This window comes from Brachypodium distachyon, chromosome 4, assembly GCF_000005505.3.
Source record: "Brachypodium distachyon strain Bd21 chromosome 4, Brachypodium_distachyon_v3.0, whole genome shotgun sequence".
Classification (NCBI taxonomy): domain Eukaryota; kingdom Viridiplantae; phylum Streptophyta; class Magnoliopsida; order Poales; family Poaceae; genus Brachypodium; species Brachypodium distachyon.
Window position 1 is genome coordinate 32,251,354 of NC_016134.3, and position 20,689 is coordinate 32,272,042.

Sequence of the window (20,689 nt, forward strand, 5' to 3'; positions counted from 1 at the left end):
TACGGCGGCCGAAAAGCTCGGAGCTAGCAGCAATGGCGAAGCGAGCGAGGAGCAGAGAAGAGTAGGAGAGAGCGAGAGTGTTGGGGCAGTGCGAAGGGTCTTTTACCCTCACCCCCTCCCTCTCTTTATACCCGCGGCACACTAATGGGGCGCGGATCTTCCGCTCCCACGATCTCTGTGGCCAACGGGAAGAACACACACGATCATGGGGGCAATCAAGCCCATTAACACGCACGCGCTCGGTTACCGCATGGTGTGGTGCAGTTAATCCCGTCGAATCCGGGAGGATAAGGATCCGCGTGGGAACTGAAATTCCTCGCTTAATGGCCTATCGGTTTTACTGTCCGATGGGGCGACGCTCTCGCCTCAAAAGGTGCGCCGGCAATACTTCGGGTCTTATCTTCCCGTCATTTAAGCGGAGTGCAGAGTACAAGCGACGGGTGGCACTAGTGTCTGTAGAAACGAGTTTTCCACTGTTGGCCGTGAAGGAGAAAAGAATCTCGGCTTAGCGCTGAATAAGCACGCCAACTCGGTATGTTGGAATAACTTGATCTCGGCTAAGAAGAACTCGAGGTTGTCTCAGCATCCTTTTCCGCTAAGCCCTAGTAAGCTTCGGTGGTTTGTATGTGGGAAGCTATAGTGGCCCGACATTCTTCCCTGCCGAACCGCAACAGCTTCGGGACTAGTGTCGGGGGGATGACCCCGGATAGGGTCATGACGACACGCTTTAGCCGAGATGACGAAGGCAAAGTCGGCATAATCATGTATGCCGGCATCATTAGGACAAATTAATACTAAGCCGGCATACCTAGAGAATGCCGGCATAACTATCTTGTCTTATAAGATTGCAAGATAGGGATGAATACTCTGATCTCGGCCAGCGCCGAGATGTCTCAACGGTTTTATCCTCACCGCGCGGCACAAAGTAAAGCAGCGTTATCTTTATCACGGGAAAGCAGTCGCTCCTTACGTCGCGGTGCCAGGCAACTGCGCAGAGAAGCACCGAAAGAGAATCTGTGACGGAAGCCGGCAGCTGGCAGCAGTACTTGTTGCAGGGCGCCAGGAAAAGTAAATTTGTCTTGTCCCCTGCGGTGACACCCGGAGGGAACCAAGGCGCGTGCCCGGCGGGGCCCAAAGAAGGTGACGTTAGGTTTTGGCCCGCATGTCAGTGTGACATGGGCGGTTCATAAATAGAGCACTACCCCTCCCTGGAGAGGGATCGAAGACTTAGGCATCTAGAGTTTTCCCTTTCTTCTTCTTCCTCAAAAATACAGCTCAACGAGCGCCATTGTAGAGCTTGTTATTTCGGCTAATACAATAAAGCAGGAGTAGGAGTCTTACTTCGGCAAAAGGGCTCCGAAGTTGGGTAAATCTGTGTGTGTTTGAGTGCTTGTGCGTGTTTCTTTTTACGTCCTTCCTCCTCCGGATCCTCCTTCGTCCATCGGCCCCAACATAAGTTATCATATGTCATCTGCCGTGACACCACCACGACACCGAAATAAATTTTATACCTAATTTTTACAAACAATAGGAACAATAAAAATATTACACACTTTCAAATCCTAATTGTAGAGTTGCACATATAAGATTTGTGCAATTATGATCTTCAGAATATGCAACTCTTCAAAAAAATCAGGACACAAGAAAATAAGATAACTAGAGCACTAGAAAAACACCGATCAACCAGGTACTGTTAACACAGCCTGATAAACTAAATAAATGGAATATAAAAGCAAATACATTGTGCGATATTAATTTAGAAGTATGTTACTTACCTTAACTACTCACTCTCAAACACCAGAGTTGCATGTGAAAAAAGAAAAGAGAAAACAAGGGCTAGTAAGGAAGTAAAAACAAACCAAGGTATAAATAAGAAACCAAAGAACAGAAAAATGGACGGCACGGCAACCAACTAACGGAAGTTTTGTACTATCAGTCATTTTCTTATTTGTCTTGACCAGTCTCTGCATTAATTGCTTCAGATCCAGCCGTTCAGACCATTGACTAAGAAATTACTAGTTTGAAAGTAGCAAATCTTTTTTCCTTTCAATCCAGATTGCAAGGCTAGTCATAGTGGGAGTAACAAAGGGTGGCAACTAAAGTGCCAACTAAACAATTTTGATAATGTGTCATGTTATTAATGAGGAGAGAGAGATTTGTGGTAACTAGATATGTTACCATAACATCACACAAATCAAAACAATATGAATTTACAACTTAATAAATGACACAATGCATGACATCACATATATGTTACTACCACTATGAAGGTAGTAATTTGAACTAGTAGTAATTTGAACTAATAACATATACATGTTACTGCTCTAAATTACTTCCCACTGTGACCAGAACATCCTTTCGCTGAAGCAGCACCTGCAAGTTTCTTTCCACATGAAAGTCACCACTTGGTCTGCTCGAGCATTTGGAAGATACGCTACTGGCACTCGACCATCCCATTTCAGGTGTAGGAAGATCTTCAAGGATGAACTTGAGCCGGTTTTTCATAAAGCCACAAGGAAAACATACACTAAATTTGATTCTTGAATTAGAAATTTTATATGATTCCTGTTAACGGTCTTGTTTACATGTTCTGTATATAAATATAATTGCGGTAGATCTATAATCCACTGCCTCCGATTCTAAATTCTTGTCGTGGAATTTAGTCACTCATTTTAAGTCCTATATTATCACCAAGAATTTTTCTTCTGCTTAAGCAAGTATCACCAAAAATGACAAGCTTTTAAATATCATCCCACGCCTGACGAGTGGAAGAACTTCGAATACGCATATTTTTGTGACCAGGGTTTAACTTGAAAGCTGGCAGCACTCGTGAACTTTGGGCATAACACATATATCTATTAATCTGACTTTCGAGATGACACTCGTTTCTTGTGAGAGTGAGCGGAACAGATGATAAGGAAAATATAAGACATTACAGGTTCCAGCACCTGTTGAGGACTCGAGGGCCGTCCAGCATCACCTTGGAGAATTCGACCATCAATCTTTTGGGCGAACTGAAGAGCATTTTACGGTTGCCGTGTCCATCATAAAAAGTCCTGACTAAAAATCCTACAACAATGGCCATCTTTTAGAAATAAAAATACCATCCTTGAAAATAAGTTCTCAAAAACGTTGTGCTGCTAAGAGAACATATTCCCATAGAAAATGGCTTTTCTACAAGCCAAACTAGACTTTTCCATGAAAAAAAGGGAACATCTTACTTCCGTTGAGAAGCTGGAGAGCTCATTGCCTGCTCAAGCAAGAACAGCTATCTATTCTGCTTCTAGTGTTTTACTAAATTAAAAGCTAGTTTAATCTAATCCCCACTTGATTTCTGCTCAGGTTGTTCTGCCTCCTCAGTGGGACCTCCCTCTGTAACACCAACTTCTGCAGGACGGAGGACGCGGTCATGTAACATGTAGCCCACCTGAAACCACAGCGTTTTGATGAATACTCAGACCAGGAAAAGCATGCATGCGTATGTCAAGGAAAAATAGCACTTCTACAGGTTGCAAGTTGTAACAGATAGACATGAATTTCGAGCATAATCACTTTCTGAAACTTTTCAAGAGATTCAAGTTTAAGAACAGATGCAAGTTTAATCCTAACTTCAGAAACTTCTTGCTGAGTATTCTTCTTTTTTTCTTTCAAAAAGGACAATCATGGTATCGACCTGGTGATTCTGTGTTTGGCTGTTGGCCTTTGACTGCACTGATGTCACGTGAATATCAACATGTCAATTCAAAATCCTGCTACTTGCAGCAGCAAATCGCTCGCATTCCTTTCTCATGATAGGGGCTCTGGGGGCAAGAAATAAATGATATGTATGGAGTACAACTAAAACCGAATTCCTCTTTTTTTAACAAAAGTGCGCCAGAAGCTCGTGCAGGACCCCCAATGGAACAGGTGTTAATGCCCCTATAAGGCAAAGATAAAAACCTCATAAATAATTATTTGAAATTTTCCTGACGTAGGTTAATTGTGCCGAGATGAGCTTACTGGCCACAGGTTGAGAAAAATTGATCCCAACATGTCGTGCAACCAACATTTCCCTACTTCAAAGTTTAAACCGGACTAGTTTTCTAATTTAACCAAGCCTAAGAGGCAAGGGCTGCGACAATCACCTTGGATGGAAGAGAGGGAGACCCCCTAGAATTCTAGCTTATCAGTAATTGCTGGTAGACAGCTTAGCCGACCAATGCAAAGTTAAAATTCACTTCTCAGTTCTCACGGCTAAACTGTTGTGTTAAATTAATTCAACTAATGGAATATCAGGCTGAAACTCAAGACTCGTTCTCTTCTTTTGACTACTAAAATGACTGCAGTGCAAAAGGATGTCATAAAACACAGTGAGAAATATCAGTCGGCATGATTGTTCCAAGACGTAGTGATACATATGAGATAAAGAAGGGAAGCTAGCAATTTGTCAATATATGGTGTTATACAATTTCTATGCAATTTCCCTCTACCCTACTTATTATACCACCACAAGCATTATTGCCATAACTGATTCTCCTTCCTAATGCTCTTCCATGGACGTAACACGAGAAATCTTGTGTACATCACCAAAGCGACCTACATTTGTGAACGGGGGAAGTTGTCTCTCACAGCCAGGTATAAATAACTGGATTTTAAAAAGAATTATAGAGCTGAGCCAGTTGCCAGTACTGGGCCAGTGGTTCCAGTATATTCTGGTCTGCTCTTTTAATTTTTATACATATTTTTCCTTAAAGTGATGTTAATTCGTTTTACATAAGCATGGATATGAAGATTACATTACAATGTGTACAAGACATACTAACTAGTAGGACCGATGTGGCTGTACAGACATATGATTCTAAGATCATAGGTCCATTAAACAAACCTTAAATATAAAGCAAGCAATCAACAATTAGCAGATGAACATAACCATAGATCAAGATCGAAAACTCTAAACCGAAACATTTAGATTTACTGGGATGTGTGCATACTGCATAAATATAGCTATCAGGATTTTGATGACGATGTGTACCTTTACAACAGAAGCAACAGTTCCTGATGGTTTTGAAGGATCTGGGATTTGGAAAATTGCATAATGCCTATCAGGATTGAATGTCTCATTCAACGGATCAAACTTTTCGACTCCAAACTTCTTAAAAACCTGTTCAAAATTGAGGGAAAACCACATTATACAACATTATCAACCAAAAAATGATGTGCAAAGGGAACAACGAAAAACACAGGAATAGAAATCAATTATTGATGGATAATATTTGCTGCGTGGCACAAAGTACCTCTCCAAGCTGCTTATCTGTCATGTCTACACCCTCCAGTAGGGTATTCAGTAATGGCACGGCCCCAGTAGAATCTTCAGATGTATCTACTTTAGAGAAGCTTTCCTTGACGACAGATGATGCCCTAGCCAAATTATCAGCAACATCTAGCAAGCTCTTAGAGAAGTTCTGCATATACGATTAAAATGCTATAAGTTCAACCAATAGTTAATAAAAAGGCCAACAATATAACAGCATCTACGTAATTAAGATTTCAAACCAGATAGAAGTAATGACCACATACCTGTACTGCATATTTTTTTGAGTTCTCAGATTCACGCTTTGTCCGAGCGATAACATTTTCCATTTCTGCATAGCTGCGCAAAACTTTGTCCTTCATATCTTTGATTTCTTCATCTTTCGAGTTCAATAATTCATCCTTCTCATGAACTAGCTTCACCAGATCCTCCTTTGACAGATCAAGGTCTTCCATACCTGCATCAGAAAATAGAGGTCATTTAGAGCATCACCTTCTGATACTAGACTGGGGATTGAAGTCTTTCAAACCTCTTCCAGGCAAACCACTGTCTTCCTTTGAAGCTTCATCATTTGATTCATGTACAGTACTTTCCTGATCTTTTGGTTGGTTTACCTCCTTATCATTTTGTTGTGGCGTAGAAGATGAAAACCCAAACCTTTGAAAAATGGTGGTTGAGTAGCGTAAGGGCTGATTTAACATATAAGAGACCTGCTTGTGAGAAAATAAACAAAACCCTATAAGGAAAAGAATAGCAGAAACAGAAACAGGAGCAACCCAAAGACAGAATATTACTACCGGTAGGTAATTCAGGTCTATCCTGAACGGTGTTAGAAATTAACAAATTAGCAGTCTCCATTAATTTGAATCAGTAAAGCAATAAGAGGAATAAAGATATCACTGTCTCAAACAATCTAGTCCCTCTACTAAACCTGAGACACTTATTATGGATCGGAGGGGGTAGTAGTTTTTACAGAAGAGGCTAGCACCCAACATAGTGAAAGTAGATTCCATAAAGAGAAAGTAGATCAATAAATTCCACAATGGTTGCATAATACAGCATGAAGCCTAAGCACCAATTTATCACAGCATGCATTGTCTACAGATTAGGACTTCGACTATTCATAACAGGATGGGAAACCAGGCTGATGGCAGGGGTTGATGCTGTGAAGGTAACAAAAAGAGGAGCAGCTAAGATGCGCTACCAGAAACAAGATCACAAGTACATGTTAGCATGTTTTGGGAGATCTCTAGGCAGTTGCTAGAGATCAGAGCAGATAAAATTTTGTTTCTGGACGGTTGCTGCATATTTTCGGCAATACACAGGGATAAAACAAATCTTCCAGTGATAAAGAAGCAACAAGCCCCCCCCCCCCCCCCCCTTCTTCCACTGAGGTTCCTCAAAACAAATCATCCACCGAGTGTCATTGACTCTCATTACTGCTCTCCTTCTATCCCTGAGCAGCAGGTAGAGCGAGAGCAGTGCCTCTAAGCCTTCGCCGGAGATTTGGCAACTTGCACTGGTACTAGTGATTCGGTTTATGCATAGTGCATCTGCATGGCTGCTAGCTTTGTGATGTTCACTAAATAAACCTCTACATCAGCCAGGTTTTTCCTCCCATTTTGTTATATAAGTGGTCAATACCCTAATCCACTATAACACGTGTTGCAATGGGTTTGTTATTTGAATTTACTCTGTACAGTCTAGCATGTGCAAAATTTACTGATGTGCAATCCTTTTATCTGATCGACTGCTCATAGATTGTATGTAGACGCAACAATCCTTTTATTCCCTTTAGTGTAAATTATGGACTTCGATTAATTGTAAATCTGAGATAACTAACATAGATTTTCAATCAAGATCATACAATGAAACACATTGTATTACTACAGGCACAAGCACAAGTATATGAAAACTGGGGTTCCAAGATTTTTTTTGCAAACAAAGCTTATCCCTTATATAAATATCATATACTCCCTCCGTCCCATATTAAGTGACTCAAATTTGTCTAAAAATGGATGTATCTATAGCCTAAAATACATCTAGATACATGTACCATTCCGGCACTTAATATGGGATGGAGGGAGTATTAAAAATTCACATAATCCATAGTGGATACAAGAACGCAACTAATGGCTGTGTGTATCGGTTGATGTAAAGGACAGAGGACACTCCTCCATTTCTTAAATACGCAATAGACAATTAGGTGCGTACCATGGAAAGAACGACCTTTATATGCAAAGAACAATTCTGACCCACAAACCCCAAGGATCCAAGAACTAACCACAGAAACAGGAAGCACCACAGATAAACCATGTTAAACTGAAGCCCAACAATTCGTACACTTAATATATCTGTCCATCGAAGTCTAAACTCAGCATGATCTTACGACGAATCAAAAATCAACCTCGATTAGGAATAAAACCCTAACCCGCCCCCCCACAACTGAAAATTGCTGACGAATAAATTATCGACAGCCGCCCCAGGGAGCATCGAGTTTTGACGCCACTCCCACATCCTAAAATCCTACGAATCAGCTACGAGATCTCGATAAGAGCCAAGATATTAAAACAGCTTTGAAGTTCAGGCCCGAACTAGAAACGGCCGAGAAAAGCTCACCCTGACGGGAGAACAGGAAGAGGCAAACGGCTGCGCGGCGGCCGCCGGCACCCCGAAGAGCCGCCGCCTCGCCGCGGACGCCGACACTGCGGCGGCGCATTGCCTCGAGATTCGCGCGAGGAGGCGCACTGCTACCATCTCAACGCCGCGTCAGAACCGAAAAGCGGCAGCAGGGGGAGGAGACAGGAGAGGGATCGAATCGTCTGGAGACTGGAGTGGTCGGCAAGGCCCTAATTTCAGCTTGCGAGACGGGAATAGCGTCTTAGAAATTTATGCAAATGACCGTTATACCCATGTGTGCACCAGGATACACGGCATATTTCTGTCTTCTGGCAGAGGTTTATAGGGTCGACTTGTGGCGCAAGAAGGGTTTTTTGAGGAAAATAACCCATTTTCAGCTGAGATAAATACACCCGCGGTACTATTTTTATTGTCGCGGTGTCAATTTAGTCCTAAAACTATGAAACTGGGCATTTTAGTCCTAATTTCATGATAAGTGGTGCATACGAGGTCCTAAGCTCGCTCGGTCGCATCTGACTCGTCTACGTGGCATGTTAAGCGCGTACACGTCGGTTCAGGAGCGTTTGGCGGGAGTTTTGCTGCCTCGGCGGTTGGAAAATTTTGCAAAAAAAAAAACCTATAAAAATCTGGCCATCTTCCTCTCTCTGTTTCCTCATCCTCTATGTTTTCTGTTCGATCTCTCTATTTCCTCGTCCTCTTTTCTCAGTCGCCGCCGCCATGACAAAAAAGTCGTCGTCGGTTACGAAGGAGAGAAGGGAGAGGAACGGAGCGGGGAGAATAAAAAGGATGCCTCCTCCGCCAGGGGGTTTTTGCAAAAATTCCCAACCGCCGCGGCGGCAAAACTCCTGCCAAACACCCCTGAGCTGACGTGTACGCGGTCAACGTAGCACGTAGGCGAGTCAGACGCGCCCGAACGAACTTAGGACCTCACGTGCACCACTTATCATAAAATTAGAACTAAAGTGTTCAGTTTCATAGTTTTAGGACTAAACTGACACCGCGACAATAAAAGTAGGACCGCGGGTATATTTACCTCTTTTTTGTTTATGGTCTAGAAGAGCATCTCAAGTGGGTTCAATAGAAACCTCCATTTCCTAAAAAAAATCTACCATTGTTTGTTCTTTTTTAAAACCACTCCAAAACTTCTCCAGCAGGTTCCCTATCTCATTTCCAATGCTTTTTAGTGAATTATTTAGAGTAAAATGCATTAGAGGTCCTAATTCTTTCGCAAATGTCCCAAGTTAGTCCTAAACCTTTGAAACGGCACGTTTTGGTCCTAAAAGTTTCATAACTAGTTCGTCCCAGGTCCTATACTGGCTTCGGCACATGCCTGGCGCCTACGTGGCTCTTCAGGCCAACTTGTCAGATGCCAGCGTGGACGGCTTTTTTCAAATAACCACCTGCCTCCTTCTGCCTTCTCCCCCGCGAGCCCACCAGACAGATTAGGTTAGGATTGAGATTCCGCCAGGCTAGGGTTTTACCATAGAGGCTGGTAGGCGCCGGGCTCCTGCCGGATTGGGGCCATCTCGACGGAGTGGCCTGTGTCGTCTGCTGCCCGACAATGGCGGTTTCTTCGCCGTCGCTCTCGTCACCGTCGGGTCACCTCTGTGTCGCGGAGAAGTGGAGATAGGAGAGCAGAGAAAGAGAGCTAGGGGTGATGGGGGAAAGAAGAGGAGAAGGGAGGGGGTTATTTGCAAAAAGCTGTCCGCGTCGGCATCTGACGAGTGGGCCGAAGAGCCACGTAGGCGCCAGGCATGTGCCGAAGACAGTATAGGACCTGGGATGAACCACTTATGAAACTTTTAGGACTAAAACATGCAGTTTCAAAGATTTAGGACTAACTTGGGACAGTTGCGAAAGAATTGGGACCTCTGATGCATTTTACTCTTATTGAAATGCATACCTATGACAATATTTGTAGCACTGAAAGGTTCTGGGGAGAACTCCATGGAAGTCAGTTGTCCTAGACAAAGCAACACTTGGGCTTGTTGATGCCTTGCAAGAATTGTTAGATAGTAATGATTTGTCATGTTTATGCAATAGAATTAGTAACTGATATACATGAAAATGGAGATCATTTTACCTGGCAGCTAGAACTGAGGTTTTTCTTGAGAATCTGCTTCTTCTTCCTGGCAGCTGGAGCATTTGCAGGCTGAGGAGCTGGAGCATCTGCAGGAATTATATTTCTTCTGACAAGTAGTTTACTCTTCTTTGAACCAGCTTGATCTTGAGCAGCATCATCTTGGGCTTGCTGACCAGCATCATCTTGGGATTGTTGATCAGCAGCATCTTGGGCTTGCTGAGCATCAGCAGTAGCAGCAGTACCTCTTCCTAATTCTGGGCACCTCCTCTTGTTATGACCAGGTTGGTTGCACACACTGCAGCGTGCAATAATCCAAACAGAGGTTGCCATAAAGCTCATCTTTATGGTCAACATAGAGTGAGAAAATCATAAACTTTGGAATAACCGAAACCATTGCTAAAGTGTCTGCATCACTATCAACAATGCGTAATCCATCACCCATGTTCTTCCCAGGAAGAAGCCAGTACACCTTACACTTGTTGTGAATGTAGCCCAATTGTTCTATGAAGTCCTTAATCCAAAGAGGTGACCAAGTATCAACCTCACATCCATCAAACCAAGCAACACTGCCATCTACATAAGACTTGTTCGCCCCGAAGCCATAAAAGAATCCCCCATGACTGATGCTTATAGAGAACAGCGAATCACTTGGTCCTAAGCAGAGAAATGACAAAATTTGTGCTCAAAATCATACCAAACTATGTCGTCGCACGGTGCTCAGACACCGGGGGCGTGCGGCCACGGCCCCCTTTTAGGTTCGGTGGGGGCATCGGGGTTTGCCCCGGCGATCGCCAGCACGGCCGATGGGGCCCTACTGGGCAGGCGCAATGAAGTGTTAGGGGTGCGCGCTAATTCAAGAACATACACACGCACGTTTTCACCCAGGTTCAGGCCACCTGGAGGTGTAAAACCCTACGTCCTGCTTGCCTGCGCTAGTATTAGTTTAGAATCGAGTGTTTACAAGTTGCCGGGCAAGTTCCCGGGCTCTCTCTCACTGGCTAGGTACCCCTTACTACTCTTTGCTAGTGCGGGAAGCTAACTATGAGCTGGTCCAACTCAGCCAAACCATCTACTGGAGCCAACTAATCTCCTGCGGAACCCTCCAACCCTTTGACCGCTGGCGGGGGTCCTCCTTTTATACTCAAGGGGATGCCACAGGTGCCACGGTGCATGAGCTACAAGTGTCGGGCGGGAAGGCATACAACTCCCCCCGGTGAGCTGGTAGTGCGCATGGATGCCACCTCCGCCGCTAGGGGTCTAAAACCCCTAAAGTAGGATTGGACAGCCACTGTTACTTTGATCGGACGGGTAACGCCCCGTCGGTCGGCTCATTTAATCAGTCGTGCGCCTTACTCCTTGCCCCGGTGGGACCGCGCATCCCATGCCCGCCACGCGTCCTCGTGGCGCTGTAGATCTGGCTACTGGGCCCCGCGCCTGAGGCGGGGGTAAGCGCCCGGGAACCCCCTGTCCCGGCAAGTCGCTCCCTGGAAGCGCCCGGGCCTAGCGCACCCGGGAAGTGGCTTCCCGGGAGGTGCCCGGGTAGGAATATTCCCCGAAGCCCCGCTAGCCCTTCTGGGCTGGTAGCTTGCCGGGCTGCTCGTAGCCGCCGCCCAGGATGGAACCTTCCCGGGAACTCGAGGATGGGGCCCACGCGTCGCGCAGCGGTGGTACCCCGGGTGCCACGGGTGTGACAGTAGCCCCCGGGCGTGGGCCGGCATCACCTGTTCCCGGATGAGTCTTCCCCAGGTCGGTTGCCGGGCTACGCCCTCAACCGACGCGTGGGCCCCGATTCGCCGCGGGCCCGCGTCTCTTCGTGTCGTCACGTTGTACGGCACCGTTACAAACGGAGTAGTGGACGTGTGATTTCCGCCCTAACTCCCCCCCTAAATAGGGAAGTTAAGGCCACTCCGCGCATTACTCCTAATGATTAGGAGTTATCCCCGCGCACCCGTAGGGTACGGAACCGGCCGTTACCAAACGGCCGGGCGTTATAAAGCCATCACTGTTGCCAAAAGGGGAACAATACTCTGCCCCATTGCATTCGTCTCCATCCCCCTCCGCATCTCGCATCCCTGCGCTCCTGCTAGCTTCCGCCCTCGCTTTCCATGGCGCCTCCCACTACCAGAAAGGGGAAGGAGGTCCAAATCTCAAAGAAGGCTGCGACAAGCAAGAGCGAGGCGGCCATCAAGGCGGCCGCCGCCAAGGACCAGAAGAGGCGGGAGATGCGCGCCACAGTCGCCTTCTTCCGCCCCGGCTATAACGGCGAGGCGCTGGGGAAGCTCCGGCATGCCGTCGCCTCCAGTTTCAACGAACACGGGGAGACGCGGATCTTCCCAGCGGGCGTCGAGCACCAGGACAACGACTTCCGGGTGTTCGCGCGCTTCCTCCTCTGCGGCATGGTGCCGCCCTTCTCCCTATTCCTCCACGCATTGATGGAGTCCTACCAGTTGCATGTGGTGCAGCTCCACCCCACGTCGATGTTCCTCCTCGCCACCTTCCAGTTCCTCTGCGAGGCGTTCGTGGGAGTGATGCCGTCGGTGGGGCTCTTCCGCCACTACTTCTACCCCCGCACTGACAACGCGAAGGCGATGTCGTCGGGGGTGGTATTCCGTGCCCGCGACCAGATGAAGTCCGAGTTCATCGTCCGGTCGGGGAAGAAGATTGAAAAAGAGTGGCGGAGCGACTGGTGCTGGGCCCGAGTGGAGGACCCCCAGGAGTTCATTCAGTCGCCGACGGAGTTGCCGCTACCCCAGAATGGCTGGCAGGACAGATACCACCGCGACGCCGACCTCTTCCCCATCGTGGAGAAGATCAAGGCGCTGCGGCTAGCGGGACTCACCGATGTGCACGTGACACGCACCTTCGTCCATCGGCGCATAGCCCCGCTGCCGCTACGCTCCCGGCCCGTGTGGATGTACACGGGTCCCGAGGACAGGACACGCCTCCAGGAGGACAGCGTGGACCTTGAAACCCTCAGGACATGGGTGAAGGGGATTTCCGGCGAGACCTTCCAATCAACGAAGTTCCCGCCGGGGGTTTCCACTCTCCACGCCGGCGTCCAGGCGCTCAGCGACATCGTCGGTGCCTTCCCACCCTGCAACGAGTAGGGGGTGATGGACGACACCCCCACCCGGGTCTCGCACGCTCCCCCGCAAGCACCCCTCGTGAAGCACGTGCTCGAGGAGAGCGGGGGAGGGTCCGAGCCTAGCTGGCCCTCTCTCCAATCGCTGGACGACGAGGCGAGCCAGGGGGCTGCGTCCCCGGAGGGGGTCGCCGTGGACGATGACGACGAAAGCAGCGACAGCGCACGCTTGATCGTGAGGAGATCGAGGGCGTTTGCAGCGGCCGCAGCCCTCTCCTCGACGGCAACGTCCGCCCCGGCAGCGGCGGCGGCTTTAGGGGCGCCCGTCTGCATCACAACGGCATCCGCGGCAACAGGGGCCGCGGGCGTCTCGGCGGCGACCTCCGCCTCAGCGGCAACCGCCCGCACTGTGGCGGCAACCGGTCCCGGGGCGCCCGCCGGTACCCTGGCAGCGCCCGCGCCTGCAGGAATCGCCGGGGCCCCGGCAACGGCCTTCACCCCGGTAGCGGGGGCCTTCGCGAGTTTGGCCTCCGGCGCCGCGGCGGCTTCGCCGTCGACACCCGGGGCTCTCCCGGTCACGATGACCCCGCGGGCGCCAATGGCGCCACCTGCTCAGGGGGTCTTCCGGGGCTTCGCGCTCCGGCGTAACCCCCCGAAGTCCTCCTCGCCGGCGGGTGCCAGCAAGAGGGCGAGGACCGATTCCCCGCCCGGTACACCAAGCAAGAAGGCGCGCGTCGGTGCCAGCGGCGCCGCCGACCTCGCCGCTGCAGGGGTCGGCCGCGACACGGGTGTGCCCCTTGGCGACCCAGCCCCCACGGAGGCCGGGCCGGCAGCCGGTATGTCTTTGTCGCTCCTCTGCAACTGCAATTTTTGTCAGGTAAACTTATGAGCGTACCTTTTCTTTTTCTTTTGCAGTGAGCGGCAGCTCGCCCGCGGCAAGCCTCTTGGACACTCTCGCCGGCACAGGCGGGCCAGGGGAGGCTTCCCCGGCGGCCGCACAAGGTAACCATGCTGGTCACCCTTGCACGTCTTCAATAGCGCCATCCTTCGCCGATCCTCATGCTTTTCGTTGTTCCAGGCGCAAGTGCGCCCATACCCGGAACAGGCGCGACCGTGGTCGATCTTGACCCGGTCGTCGAGGCCGTGGGGGCGGAGGTGGAGCCGGAATCGGCTCTCACATCCAGCCCCGCTACGGCGGACACAGCGGCAGCAGTGGGCACTGCCGCCACCGTGACTGCGCCTGGCGACGCGCCCGCAGCTGCGGACGCGGTTGGCGCGGGCTCACCTGTCGCCCAGCAGGGGGCAGCCCCTGCCGGAAGCAGGGAGACTTCCCCAGCCCCGGGGTCCCCGGGTGCAGGCGTAGGGGAAGTTGTCGGGGGAGGACAGCAAGACCCTCGGGAGCAAGTTGGCGACCCCGCGCCCGGCCCCACTTCAACAGCTGGGGCTTCATCGTCCTCGGCGGCTCTTCCCGGTACCGACCTCGGCACCCTCGCCGAGGTCGCTTGGAACCCCCTTACTTGGGATCCGAGCATCTTCGAGCGGGGGCACCGGTTCCTGGACGCCGTCAGGGACCAGCAATTGGATTTCGTCACCTCCTTTAACGAGGTGAGGCAGCACCACACCGCCGCCAAGTATCAGCTCGGCGAGGTGCGGGAGGCCGTGGAGAGAGAACGGCGCGAACTGTCCCGGCTGCGCGAGGAGACGCGCCTCGCCGAAGAGGAGGCGCGGCTGGACCGGCAAGCCCTGGAGGACGCTCGGGAGCTGGTGGTCCCAGAGGTCGAGCTCCACCGGCAACTGGAGGCCCAGCGCGTGGAGCTCTAAGGGAAGCTCGACTCGATGTCGGCCACCCTCGAGGCGACCAGGAAGGAACACGTCGAGGTGGTCGCGGCGGCTCAGGCCCGGCTGGACGAAAAAAGCGTCCTGATCGCCAACTACCGTGGCGAAATCCAAAGCCTCCGCGTCATGCTGGAGGTGCAGGTCAAGGCCACCGAGGACGCGGTGGGAGCAGCGGCCCGGCACGAGGCGGAGATCAACTACGCCAAGGACAAGGCGGCCAGGCTCGAGACCGAGCTAGCCGCTGTCCGGGAGGAGATTGCCAAGGCCGGCAACGAGATCGCGGCGAAGACCGCGGAGCTCGCGGCGATGGAGGGCAACGTCCGCAAGGCTAAAAAGGCCGCGCACGACGCTCGACTCCATCACGGTACGTTGATCGGGCAGCGGCAGATCGAGACGGAGAAGCTGCTGAAGATCGCCAAGTCGCTGCGCGACCTGCTGCCCAAGTTCGAGCTGCAGGCAACGGAAGTGGACGGGACAGACGTCACGACACTGATCCCCTTCTTCTCCGACCTGGTGGGGAAGCTGGGGGCGCTCGACGTTTGGATCGCCCGGTACGGTGCCAACGAAGACGCCAACTGCGCCCAGGAGGTTGCCGGGACAATCCTCCCGCGGATTCATCTCCGGGACCCGGAGTTTCCCTTCGAGTCCCTACTGGACACTTGGTCCGACAGCGAGGACGAGCCCACGCACACCCAAGCAGTGCGCGAGTTCGTCGACGAGGTCGTCGAGCGGATGCAGATGAAGCTAGAGCCTGATCTCCCTGCCGACCCCCCGGCCGAAGACGGTGACGACTAGTTGCCGCAACCCCCCGCCGTGCTCGTTGTTCTCAATGTATCTTCTCTAGTTTGCTTTCCCTGCATGTATGGCGCTTAGCGCCGTTTGAACAATCATATTTCTGATTAGCCCATGTAAAAGCTCGACTCTTCATCAATTAAGTTTTTTCGACATGTTCGTTGTTCCTGGTGCTGTCTAGCGGGGGGCCCCTTTAGCCATTGCGCGTTTGACCTTGTGTCGCGGGGGACTCGCACGCCTCACCCTTGACCAGACCAGGGACCCGGGACAGACCCGCGGTGCCGACCTGGGGCCAAGCGGTAGCGGGGAGTCACTCCACTTGCGGGGTAACTACTCCAAGCCGTGCCCCTTCGGGATGGACCCGCAAAGCCACACAGGGAGCGCACTCCCCCCGCAAGCGTCCTTTTAACACTCCGGCCACGCGCAGGATCAGGGGCAACACCCAACGAGACAGTGCTCAATTTCGATCAGTTCTTAGCGAATTCAGCGTTCATGTTCAGACACTTAGCTTTTCCGTTCAGCCCAATGCCTCGTGACGCTCAGCGGTGAAGTGCAACTAGGGCAGTGCCTTGGTAGTGACCCACCTCGGGTACCTGTTCAAGGAAAACGGTTTCTGAGGTATGCGGCAGGAGCGCGGGGGCAGGATCGCCGCCAGCGGCACCCGCCGACGACAATGCTACCACCACGCTCATGCGGCAACCCTCGCCTTCAGGGAGGATCCCTGGCTTAGGAGGACTCCGCCCTGGGAGCAGCCGCAAGACGGCTATAACGCCCTCGCCGCCGGCTGCGCCCCACCCCGAGTGGCGGGCACGGGTGGCGAGGAAGTTATAGCCTCCCGGCGACAGCCCCCGCCACTCGAGAGACCTGGTTTTTCTGGAGAGCTCGTCCTGAGGGGCGTAACAGCCCTTATTGCCCGGGAGCAAAACTGCTCGAGGGCCGCGGCAAGGACGCGGTGATGGGCCGGAGTGGGCGGCGGGCGCCGGCACCGGCGCCATCACAGCTTCCTCGCAACGACCCGCGTCCGAAAAAAGGCTCTCTCAAAGGGAATGCGGCCGGGTCTCGATGATAGTGCACCCGTCGGCACAAGGCACGGAGGGCATGCACTACCATAGAGTCTCCGCGGCAGCCCCTGCTCCTTGCGGAGGTGTCTTATGGAGGGGCGCGGCAAGGGCACTGCAACAATGCACCCCGTCAGCGCTGGACGCTAATGGGATGCACCACCACAGTGCCTCCGCGGCGACCCTCGCCCAGGAGCCACCCACTTGTGGAGCCGCGGCAGGAGCACGGCGGCAGTGCACCCGTCGGCGCAGGACGCTGATGGCATGCACTACCACCGTGCCTCTGCGATGCCCCTCGGGGCGGGCTCGATGGGGTGATGCGGCAGGGGCGCGATGGCAGCGCACCCGTCAGCGCTAAGCACGGACGGGATGCATCCCCATCGCACCTCCGTGGCACCACCCGCCTTAACAGTCCCGGACCCAGCTTCGCTCTGAGCCGTTCCATGGCTGGGCCACGCCTTTTATAGGCGCGGGAGGGGGGTTTGCCAGCGCGTGCGACGGACCCACGCAGCACCCGTGGCACCCCTTCCTCGAAACACGGCACAATCTCCGCCGTCATGTTTACCACGCAACCGTGGCACACGTGGCGGCGTCCTCTGGAATTAGAAGCCTCGGAGTGCGGTGAGCCCCTTGTGTTGCGGTCATTCCGCACCACAAGGCACCGGTGCATAGTGCGACCCGTGGCAGCCCACAGGCATCACAGTGCACAAAATTCCACGCTTTCCTGCAGGTTAGATTCTTACCAGGCCCGAGGTGCAGCAAAATTTTTCGAAATTTACGAAAATACACAAGGCAACACAGACAAGCTCCTCCTGCCTCCCAGCCCCTGGGCACAAAGGGGTCGATGCCAGACTTGGATATGAGCATTCCCTTTCCCAGGCGCAGCGGCTGCGCGGTGCGCGTTGCGGGGAGCCCAGCAACTGCACGTCCAGTGATGCATGTTGCGGGAAGCCCGGCAACGGCATGTCCAGTGATCCACGTTGCGGGAAGCCCGGCAACCGCATGCCCAGTGATGCACGTTGCGGGAAGCCCGGCAACCGCATGTCGAGTGATGCGCGTTGCGGGAAGCCCGGCAACTGCATGTCCCGTGCCGGAACGGTCCGGCAACGGGTTAATGTTTTCGAGGCTCCAATAGCCCCCTGCTCACAACCAAGTATGGAAAGACACCTTTGTGCACTTAAAGCAGGAGACAGAAGAAGGAAGAACATGCGAACAAACAAGGAAAAATCAAAGCTCAGGGGCGAAATACTTATCTTTATTCACAATAACTAGTGGTTTACACACGGGGGCTGCCCGGCTACACTAGTTCGAGAGGTATGCATCGGCGGCATCACCTGAGGTTGGGCTCCGCCGCTTCACGGGTAGAACTTGTGCAAGTGCTCAATATTCCAACTATTGGGCACCGGCAAGCCGTCTTCGGTTTCCAGCCGGACAGCCCCCGGCCTGGTCACCTGCACTACCAGGAAGGGGCCCTCCCATTTCGGAGTCAACTTGTTCCCGGCCTTCGTTCCTAGTATCCGGTGCAGGACAAGGTCTCCGTTCTCGAGTCCCCGGGGACGGACTCGCCTGTCGTGATAATGAAGGAGTCCTTGCTGGCAGCGCGCAGCTCGCACAGCAGCCCGGCATCGAAGCTCTTCGATGAAGTTTAGATCGTCGACCCTTTGCTCATGTTGGCTGGTATCGCCGTACGCGCGTACTCGGGGAGATCCGTGTTTGAGCTCGAGGGGCAGCACCGCTTCTGCCCCGTAGACAAGGCCGAATGGAGTTTCGCCCATTGCCCAACTAGGTGTGGTCCAGATGGACCACAGCACGGGCTGGAGTTCTTCGACCCAGTGTTTCCCGTGGCCTTTGAGCTTGTCAAAGGTTTTCGTCTTGAGTCCCCGCAGCACCTCTGCGTTGGCTCGCTCCGCCTGCCCGTTACTCCTCGGGTGAGCAACGGACGCGAAGCGCCGCTTAGTGCCCATGCCTTCGCAGTAGGCTTGGAACGCCGTGCTCGTGAATTGCATGCCGTTGTTGGTGATGGTGCTGTTAGGCACACCAAACCGGCACATAATGCTTCTGAAGAACTTGATGGCCGCCTGGGCGGTCACCTTCCACACTGGCTCCACCTCCACCCATTTAGAGAACTTGTCGATGGCCACGAACAAATATTTGTAACCGCCAACCGCCCTCACAAGCTTGCCGACGATGTGGAGCCCCCAGACCGCGAACGGCCATGAGGACGGGATGACATGTAAGGCTTGCGCCGGCTGGTTGCTCTTTTTCGAATGGAAATGACATGCTTCGCACATCCTCACCAGCCGCTACGCGTAAGCCAGGGCCGTGGGCCAATAGAAGCCATGCCGAAATGCCTTGCCGGCTAAAGCCCGGAAGGCATCATGGTGTGAACATGTGCCCCGATGTATGTCCTCGAACAGTGCGCGCCCTTCATCCTGCGGCACACAGATAAGCTTGACACCGTTCGCACGCCTGTGGTAGAGGTTCCCATCCACCACAGTGTACATTTTGGCTTGCCGCGCTACCCGCTCCGCGACGACGTCATCTTCCGGGAGAGCTTCCCCTTTCAAGTAGCGGGTGATTTCCTCCGCCCAGGGGGGAATCTCCCTGCCAACGCATGCCGCTATCTCAGCGGCATGGACCCCTACTGCCGCAGGGGTTCTTTCGGTTGCCGGAGGGGCGTCCCTGGCAGCCGGCTGGGGGGCTACTGAAGGAGCCGCTTGCTTCTGACAGAACACCCCCGCCGGAGGCTTCCGGCGCTCTGCTGCCATCTTGGCCAGCTCGTCAGCAGCGAAGTTATCCTTCCGCTTGACGCGCTCGAAGCGCAAACCTTTGAACTTTTGCTCTCGCTTGCGGACCTCCTCCACGTACGGCGCCATTTGAGGGCAGTCGTAGTCTTTGTTCACCTAGTTGATCACGAGCTGGGAATCGCCGCGAACAACTAGGCGCTTAATGTCGAGGGCGACCGCCGCCCGCAACCCGGCAAGTAGGCCCTCGTACTCCGCCGTGTTGTTGGTGGAGTTAGTGAAGTCGAGCTGGACAGCAAACCTCAGCTGGTCCCCTATCGGTGACTCGATGACGACCCCAGCGCCTGCTCCTTGAAGACTGAACGCACCGTCAAAGTAGAGGACCCAGTTGTCCTCGTCCAGCTTGCCAGGCAAGCTGGTCTCCGGTTTACTTTCTTCTACGCCCGTGGATGTCCATTCCGCCACGAAGTATGCCAAGGCCGTGCTCTTAATGCTTTTAGAGTTGGCGAAGTGGAGGTCGAACTCCAACAACTCCATCCTCCATTCGGCCACTTTCCCGGTGGCTTCACGGTTGGTTAGGGCTCGCTCAAGACAAAACCCTAACACCACCGTGACGCAGTGCGCCTGAAAGTAGTGGCGCAGCTTGCAGGACGCAAGGAGAATCCCCAGAAGGAGCTTCTGCACTTGCGGATACCTCGTCCGCGCGTCGCGCAACACCGTACTAACGAAGTACACCGGGTGTTGCACCAACCGCTTCCGCGGCACCGAGGTCACCGACTCGGGGGTGGTCCTCGGGTCCAAGGCGGTTGCCGGGGTCTCTCAGCCCCCTGCCCCGCAGCCCCAGCCCCTGGGACGTCTTCCTCCCTCTCGGCAACCAGCACCGAGCTGACCACTTGGTCAGTCGCCGCTAGGTAGAGTAGCAGCGGCTCGCCCGGCTTGGGGGCGACGAGGACGGGCGGCGACCTCAGGTATTGCTTGAGTTCCTGGAATGCCGCCTCGGCCTCGGGAGTCCAGTCGACTGGACCCTTCTTCTTCATTACCCTGAAGAAAGGCAGGGCACGTTCGCCCAGCCTGGAGATGAAATGTCCCAGCGCGGCGACACAACCGTTGAGGCGCTGGACGTCCTTCACCTTGCGGGGGGCCTCCATATTCTCGATGGCTTCT

General features: G+C 52.7%; 1 protein-coding gene across 1 annotated transcript; it reads right to left on the reverse strand.

Annotated features, from left to right (window-relative positions):
* Positions 1–2,981: 2,981 nt before the first annotated feature.
* LOC100831589 (grpE protein homolog 2, mitochondrial) lies at positions 2,982–8,133 on the reverse strand. The gene is made up of 6 exons (XM_010239719.3): positions 7,910–8,133; positions 5,820–6,000; positions 5,557–5,747; positions 5,274–5,441; positions 5,012–5,140; positions 2,982–3,427 (listed from the first exon to the last, which is right to left on the reverse strand). Exons 1-6 carry the CDS (start codon positions 8,045–8,047, stop codon positions 3,317–3,319), a joined length of 918 nt encoding a protein of 305 aa, XP_010238021.1. The 5' UTR covers positions 8,048–8,133; the 3' UTR covers positions 2,982–3,316.
* Positions 8,134–20,689: the final 12,556 nt, after the last annotated feature.